Below are 8283 nucleotides of genomic sequence, written 5' to 3'. Positions count from 1 at the left end.
GGGAAGTCACCGACAAGTTTTACTGGGCCTAGGCCTGCTGGGCATGCGGCCCCGAGTACACTACATATTACTCACCTGTCGAGTCCGCCTAGGCACTTCGGTAGGTACCAAGTACCGAGTACAACGTGCAACGTACAAACCTTGCAAAGCCAAGAAGCACATGACAGCGAGTGGAGGTCCCGCTGGGAAGAGCTGCAGGGGCACGCATCGCGCCTGCTCTGACGCGCCTCACTCTATCGGTCGCGTTGACTTTGTCACTCACGCCCGTGATCTACCAGAAGCCGATGGTTTGGCCCTGACGCGACAATGCCGACGCTGCTGTTGGCGGCCCTCGAATGATTCAAGTGGAACGCCCCTCGCGCCTGACAAACATGACCAGCGCCTTCTCTCAGGACTTTGTCCAGGCAGATCGCCTGATCAGGCGCCGCTATGTTCAGATCCCAGGCGCGCAAAAGCACTTGCTGGAGAGGTCAGACGCCTGGTCCGAGAGCCTCAGCCAGGGGCCCCACGGCATGGCCAATGTCCCTCCAGAGGTCCTCCAGAATGTCAAAGACTTCTATGCACGCAAACATTCGAGGCCGCCGTCACAACAACCCAGTCTCGCTCGGCCCCACTCGGCTGGATCAAGCGCACCGCCCAAGCTGATCAAGAGCGAGCCGCCGTCAAGCCCTCGAGCCAGCCAGGAAGACCAGGTCGGCGATAATTGGGGTACGCAGATGTCCTGGTCTCCATCTCCGCCTCGTCCTCCGCCTGGCGATCGCCTGGTCCAACCTACCCAACAGCCAGAGCTCACCTCATCACTCAGAGACCAGCTGCCTTCTCAGCCGGATCTTCTGAAGAGGAAATACCCACACATCTCCTTGGGTGGTGGCACCCCAAGTAGCTCGGCCCAGAGTGACACAGTGCCGTATGAGCCTCTCTCGGCCCTTGGCGGGAAACCACAGCCTCCAGTCAACCGTGGTGCAAATCCAGTAGCGGCAACGCAGTCGACTCTGCCAGCCGCTACACCTCCATCTGCTCAGGCTGAAGCTGTTTTAACCACTCTAAGCAACACACGCCAAGCCGAAAGTATAACAGTCCGCCCTTTCAACAAGCGAAGGCGTGTAGAGGAGATGGAGCCTTCGGACAAAGAATATGAGACAACGGGGCAAAAAGAGCCACCTCTTGAGTTTGAGCCGAGGCCGCAACCCATGGAAACCCATGACGGTTCCAACACTTCAAGCGCGAGTGCCTCCATGCCATCTTTCCCTTCGCAGGCTGCTGTGCTCCAACATCAGCCTGGTGGTGCTCTGCAGGCGGCGTCTGCAGGGGGGCCACACGAACAAAGCTCATCTAATTGCACACCAACCTACGAAGGCCGCCCTCGCGATACTCCCACACAGCAGAAAAACATCCTTCGACACATGGGTTCCGGATGGTCCATGCCCCCGGCCCCGGCGCAGCCGTCCGCTGAGCCAGCTCATCTGGACGTTGTCATATCACCCCAGTCCAACAGTGAAGACACCGTGCCTCATCGCACGCCATACGAGGATTTCAGGGCGGCGTATCCGGACTATGAAGAGAGCACCAGGGCCTTCATCAGGGCGTGCCTAGCTGTTAAAAGGTTAGAGTCTGAACGCGCACTCCCAGAATTCCTGTACGACGATTTCGTTCGGGCGAATTCGACGCTGTACCTGGACTACTACGAAGAGGCGCAGCGAAGAAAGTACAAGGAGGTACTCAAGCCCATACATTGGTATAATGAGAATGTCAAAGACATAGTCTACGCCAAGAAGATCATCCGAAGAGACAATTTGTCTGCAATCTTGAACGCACATTCAATCGCAGTGCGCCAAGTCAGGGAATCCATCCTGGCCGACTCCGAGCCTCCTGAATCGACCGATGAAGCCAATTTGAAGCACGATGGTGATGAGCACGTGGCAAATGATGGGGATCTGGGCCGAGAAGAGCATCTAGGACCAGAAGATTCTGATATTTCTGAACCTCGGTGCTCGCCAGAATTCCACGTTTCTTCTCCTGGGCCAGTGGCAGCCATAGCACCCGCAGTGGTTGGAGATCACGACCCCAAGGAGACAGACGGACCGACCACGATAGTGCCTGCTTCCTCTCGAAAAAGGCAATACACCGAAACAGTGGAGGAAGCCCATTCAGACAGCTCGCCCCCAGAAGATATAGTTGTATCAGAGGGCTCTCATATGTTCAGAACCCACTCTACATTCAACCCTCAGGAGCCAGAAACAGTTCAGGACAGAGGCGCCCCTTTGAGAGAGGCCACCCCAGGGATTGCGGGGACACCTCCGAGCAGGAAGTCCCCGAACCAGAGCCAGAGTCGCCGCGACGCAGCCACAACTGCTGGTTCAGCTCTCAAGTTGGGATCTAGTCAGAGGAAGTTTCTAGCGACACTGCAGTCATCGTCGCCGTCGAGCGTTACTGCGAGTGTCAATAGGTCAGCCAATGACAAAGCCACATATGCCCCCTCCAAAAGGGCGGCCAGACAGAACTCGCCAGCATTTCTGTCACAGGCCGAATCCTCTGAAGACGAGTCAGAGTCATTTGATCCGCCCGTCAAGAAAGCAGCCTTACCACCGTCGAAACCGGCAAACAACGACGAGCCAGCGTTCATGACACAGGCAGAAGCAGTATATGAGATACCCGACACGCCTGATCGGCCGTCCGAAGAGCCCATGCCACCAGCTCCTCGGCAGTCTGTGGCAAGAAGCCCCGTGGCCTCTCAGGCGCGCCCCGTGCAAGAGCAGGCAGCATCAGCTTTGAAACATGATGGAGCGGGTCGGGGGCGTATCCATAAGAACGAAAGCACTTCGTCCCGAACATCGATCGGCCCGAGCATAGGAGCCAGAAGGAGCCCAGCGTCATCTAACAGATCGCGCGCCAGTTTGGATTTGTTCAAGCCACGGGTGGGGGAGACAAAAGAGCAACGGAGCAAAAGGAACGTGGAGCACTTCAAGAAATTCTTGTCAAAGAAGACGCCCGGTTCGACCCCAGGAACTACAAAGTAGCCTGTTTTTCATTACAGTTTGGTGCTGGGTTGCTTCTCTGAGTCGGGATACACGTTTACCAACATTGTAGTGTGGCCGCAGTGGCGTGGCATCACTTTTTATTTTCATTTTATTTTTTTGGCAGGTCAGATACCCTTATCAAATTCGCAAACCCTGAGATTCGATGAACCTTTTGCTGTTGTTTTGAGATGTTTGCAATTATTGAAATTATTGTAGCCAAGAAAGCTCATGATCTCAATGGAAGGGCCTGATCGGCGCGCGCGTTTGTGTGGACGCGCATGACACGGCCAACAAGAGCCCAACTGTTGGGGCCGTCTTATAGTTTTGGATGCCGAAGATTCGGGAGGGAAGCTTGACATTGGGAACATTTTCGGCAGTCCATCCCGAGTCTTGCCCGGTCGCCGGAATGCTCAGTCCAAAGACCTGTATTCTGAGTTACAGGGAATGCCACGGCCATGTTGCGTGCATGCTGAGAAAATGTGTGCATGTCAGTCAAGTTTCAATATACCACGTACCATGAAACCCCTTGATCTGGGCGTCAGGAACCGAGAGATCTATTGCAACCCCCAGGGCTGCAGTGTTGCAGCCGTTCTTGCAGGCGGTGGGGGTCCGGCAGAGGTGCTGCCTGGGGGCCTGGGGGCTGCGGCAGGTCGGACGGCAGCTGGGAGAGTGGTTGGTCGGTATCGGCATCGGCGTCTCAAATAATGGGCCCGACTGGCCGATCGGGCAGCGTAACATGGCAAACGGGCAACTCCAAAGCACACCAAACCCTGACCTACCCTTGTCAGATCGTCCGAGTTCCCTGACAGGAAAGAGAACCGGAGCGTGCAGTCTGGCAGTCTGGCAGCCAGTCACTCGCGCACTCGATTGTCTGATATATCCCCGGTCTTATCCCAGATTGTTGCCCACCTTTTCCCTCCCCTTCATGATGAGCATTGGCCCCTCACTGAGGCTGTCCGCGACCACAAGGAGACTACTCGGCAGCAGCTGCAGCTGCAGCATCTCAACGTCACCACCAGCTCCTCGTCGTCTGGGCCACGGGCTTCCCCACCGCCACAACCACCCACGGCCCAGCCCTGTGTACCGGCTCGGCTTTGTTTTCTCCAGGATGGCATCGACACTGCCTCGACTGCCCGTCTTCGAGGCAATCTCGGGCCATGACCCACACTCGACCGTGGTGGTCCACTCGGCATCCCAGAGGACCTTCAGGTACGGCGAGCTGCTCGGCGATGTGTGCCGCATGCGCAACCGGCTGCTTGAAGCCGCAGGGAGGGACGACATCCACGGCGAGCGCATAGCCTTCCTCGTCGAGAACAGTTACGACTATGTAGGTAAGCTCGATATAGTTCGTTCCACCGCCCTTCACGAACTTGCGCTGAACATCCTTCATAGTCACATGGCTCGCGGTTCTGGCAGCCAGGGCCATAGCCGTGCCGCTGTCACCAGCGTTCCCAGCACCAGAACTGCAATACATTCTAGGGCATAGCGAGGCCCTGCTGCTGCTCTCGTCGGCAAAGTTCTCCGCCAAGGCTGAGGAGACCCTCGGCCTGCCCCTGGTGTCGCCGCCGAGGCACGTGGAGATCCCTAAGCACCCGGGCTCGTCCCTGCGCGAGTCGATATCTTTGCAAGGTGACGACCCAGGCGAGGCCGGTATGATGCTCTACACCTCGGGCACGACCAACCGACCCAAGGGCGTGCTGATCCCGCAGTCCGTCATGACCGCTCAGGCGCGGTCCCTGCTCAAAGCCTGGGAGTACTCACCTGCGGATCGGTTGCTGCACGTGCTCCCGCTGCACCACATCCACGGAACCATCAATGCGATTCTCGCCCCTCTTTTTGCCGGAAGCAGCATCGAGTTCCTCTATCCTTTTAATGCGGACGCCGTGTGGAAACGCTTCGCCGCTCCTTTCCTGCACGAGCACGAGCAGCACGCCGAGACGAACGGCCGATCCGCTGAGAACGGTGTCAATGGCACCACTAATGGCGTCAACGGCCACGCCCGTGGCAATGCTACTACGAATGGCACCACCAATGGCAACAACACTCACTCAGACGGGCCACAAGAGAAGATCACGTTCTTCACGGTGGTACCGACAGTCTACTCCCGCTTGCTCGCCACCCACAAATCGCTCTCGCCACGGATGCAAGCCGCCACCCGCGAGGCCATCTCCCCGGCCAACCTGCGCCTGTGCATATCTGGGTCCGCGGCGCTGCCGACGCCCGTCAAGCGCGCCTGGAAGGACCTCTCTCACGGGAACGTGCTCCTGGAGCGCTTCGGCATGACCGAGGTCGGCATGGCGCTCTCATGCGGGCTGGACTTTTCCGACCGCGTCGACGGGTCCGTGGGATGGCCTCTGCCCTCGGTCGAGGCCCGTCTCGTGGATGTCGACTCGGGCGAGGTGATTGCCCACGGCGACGAGACGGACGCCGAGGGACGCGAGCGCGCCGGCGAGATCCAGCTTCGCGGGCCGACCGTGTTCAAGGAGTACTGGCGCAACCCGGAGGCCACGGCAGCCGAGTTTGTGGCTGACAATGCCGGGGGTGGGAAGTGGTTTAAGACGGGCGATGTGGCGGTGCGGCGGCCGGTGCCGACGGCGGGCAAGGCGGCGGACCGGCTGCCGAGCCAGGACTGGACGGGCTCGTCGGACATGTACTTCATCCTGGGCCGCAAGTCGGCCGACATCATCAAGTCGGGCGGCGAGAAGGTGTCGGCACTCGAGGTCGAGCGCGAGCTGCTGTCGCTACCCGAGGTGGCCGAGGCAGCCGTGCTGGCTGTGCCGTCGGGCAAGTGGGGCCAGAAGGTCGGCGCGGTCGTTATCCTCGATAAGGAGGCCGGGCCCGAAGGTGGCCGCTGGACGCCCATGGATATGCGCCGCGCGCTCAAGGGCCGCCTCGTCAACTACAAGATCCCGCAGGTCCTACGCGTCGTCGACCACATCCCGCGCAATGCCATGGGCAAGATCAACAAGAAGCAGCTCGTCAAGGCCGTCTTCCAGGACGACTTCAGCGGGGACGAGATGTAGGACCCGGGATGGCCAGTTCTGAGATCGTCGTGGGTGATGTGAAAGGGGGTCAAAGACAAGATAGAGGAAGGCTGTTGCCAGATTTGATGACAACTGTGGAGACTATTGTACTGTATATCAAACACCACTATATAGGGGGGTCGCATCAAGGCTGGTATAGAGAAAACAAGCTCATAGAACCCTATACGAGGACGCCGGCGCATCGGCTGAGCACGTTTCCTGTAAGACAAACAACCCTTGATAGGAGCACAGTACTGAGTACGGTTGGCCCTCTGAACGCCAAGACTACCTACTTAAGTAGGTAGGCATTAGAACACACCATGAGCCGATATTGAAGACGTCATCTCGGGGAATCATTTCGCAAATCTGTTTCCGTTTGGGCTCTCTAAAGCTACCAAAATAATCAACGCCTCATTTCGTGATGGGCGATATGGACCCATAACTCGTCCGGTATTCTCCTAAAATGCAATGCTTTTTTTCTCTCAGCCTGACTTTGGCCTACCAAAAAAAGAAAATCCATGCAGGGTATTCTCGTGGAAATGCCACTTTGCCTCATTGAAGCATCTCCGCCTTCACCGAGGCGCTATCCTGCGTAGGCAGGCAGAGCCCCAACAGCTGCACCCGCCAATGGCTCGTGGTCAAGTACGGATGCCGTAGCAAATCCTTGGCGGTTTGTTTCCCGAGCACAACGGGGAGAATTAGACCGTGATCTTAGCCTTGGCCCGCGTGCTGCCAGCGTGTGCAGCCTCGGTGTGGCTCGAGAACTCGAGCATCTCGCTGGGAGGCAGCTTCAGGACCTCCTTGACGCGGCGGCCAATGGTCATGAGGACCTCCTTGCCCTTCTCGGGGGTCCGGCCCTTGCCGCCGGCCACATCACCGTCGCCACGGTTGGGTATGCTCTTGCCGACGGTACGGGTCCAGACGCCGATACGGTAGAAGGCCTTGCGGACGTTGACAACAACGCCCATGACCTCGCCATCCTCCTCGTCCTCCAGCGTGTTGCCAATGGCGGCCAGCATGACATGCAGCCACAGCTCGTCGATGTTGACGCTGCGCTTCTCCTTGAACTGGTAGGACCACTTGCCGCCGTGCTTGTTCTGGGGGTCTTCCCACTCTGGCCGAACGCCGGCCTGGAAGAGGTGATAGTCGGACTTGAGGGCAAGGTCAGAGACCGGTGCGATGTTGTTCTGTGCAACAGGGTCAGCTCTGGCTTTTTGCGTGGCTAGGACTAGGAAGATGCCTGGTCGGGAGAGGCGCTTACATAGATTCCCCAGAACTCCTCGACTGAATTGAAGGTGATGACCTGCTTCAGAAGGTCATTCCAGTTGTCGCCCTATTGTTGATGCAGGATGTTAGCGGAGATGGCAACCAGGATGGCGGGCCAGGGGTTTGGACTTGCCTTGCCAGAAGGGGGCTTGGTGAACCAGAGGGTCCAGTCATGTGCCAGCGGGTGCTTGACGTTGAAGTTATCCTTGTCATCGAAGACGGTAACGGGCTTGCTGGAGGAGGCAGCGGCATCGGTGGAGGCGGAGGCGTTGTTGCCGCCCTCGGGCGAGACAGGGATGGTGGACAGATCGACTTGCTCAGCCATCTTGGGCGGATGGTCCAGGACGATTGTCGCGAGGGATGTGGGAGGGTGATCGGGGGTGGAGGGCTGGCGCAAAGAAGTTGATGCGCGGGAGTGCGAGTTGGTTAGGGTGGGGTGCGGGAGAGTTTCCGGCTTTTGCGTCTGGGGGTCTGGGGGTCGCGAGGAGGAGTGGCAGCAGATCGGAGGGTCCCGTCGAGGGAAGGCACGATGGTTGCGCGGACGGATTGAGGTTGGGTGCGCCTGACCTGTCGTCGGCAATAATGGCAGGGGCGTTGGTGGTGCGGTGGTTTATGTTGTCGGTGGTGGGTGGGTAGGGTGCTGAAGCAGGTGGGCTGCAAAAAGTTCGTGAGTACCCCAAGGTTTGGTCCAGTTAAGGGACTACCGATTTTGCCCAACAAGCTTGCCAGGTTCCAAGCTACCAAGTACCTGCCTGCCTGGGTAGAGGTGCGCCTCTTGTCCGCCACTTGAGCCCCGGGGAGTTCCCACGGGACCGCACTCAAGAAACTGGCCTACTGAGCAAGGTACTTGGGCCAGGCAGAGTGCTCTCGTCCCGTCTCGTCCCGTCTCGCTGGTCCCGCTTGTCTCACCAAACGGATTTTCGGAGTTTCCACCCAAGCCAAAAACGCTGTTTTGAGGCAGCAGACGGGCAGACGGG

General features: G+C 58.4%; 3 protein-coding genes across 3 annotated transcripts; 2 read left to right on the top strand and 1 right to left on the bottom strand.

The window, feature by feature from the left end:
* The first annotated feature begins 75 nt into the window (after positions 1-75).
* On the top strand, positions 76-3175 carry KVR01_007031 (uncharacterized protein). Its single transcript, XM_044790424.1, has one exon. The coding sequence runs from the start codon at positions 336-338 to the stop codon at positions 3015-3017; it is 2682 nt and encodes an 893-aa protein (XP_044644462.1). The 5' UTR covers positions 76-335; the 3' UTR covers positions 3018-3175.
* Positions 3176-3701: 526 nt separating this feature from the next.
* Positions 3702-6224, top strand: KVR01_006772 (uncharacterized protein). Its single transcript, XM_044791612.1, has 2 exons — positions 3702-4348; positions 4410-6224. Exons 1-2 carry the CDS (start codon positions 3754-3756, stop codon positions 6038-6040), a joined length of 2226 nt encoding a protein of 741 aa, XP_044644203.1. The 5' UTR covers positions 3702-3753; the 3' UTR covers positions 6041-6224.
* Positions 6225-6236: 12 nt separating this feature from the next.
* KVR01_006871 (uncharacterized protein) lies at positions 6237-8244 on the bottom strand. The gene is made up of 3 exons (XM_044792325.1): positions 7440-8244; positions 7302-7373; positions 6237-7227 (listed from the first exon to the last, which is right to left on the bottom strand). Exons 1-3 carry the CDS (start codon positions 7629-7631, stop codon positions 6739-6741), a joined length of 753 nt encoding a protein of 250 aa, XP_044644302.1. The 5' UTR covers positions 7632-8244; the 3' UTR covers positions 6237-6738.
* Positions 8245-8283: the final 39 nt, after the last annotated feature.

The sequence above is a fragment of the Diaporthe batatas genome (genome assembly GCF_019321695.1).
Source record: "Diaporthe batatas strain CRI 302-4 chromosome Unknown Contig00007, whole genome shotgun sequence".
NCBI classification, from domain to species: Eukaryota; Fungi; Ascomycota; class Sordariomycetes; order Diaporthales; family Diaporthaceae; genus Diaporthe; species Diaporthe batatas.
Note: the sequence above shows the minus strand (reverse complement) of the source record. Positions and strands in the feature narration are given on the sequence as shown.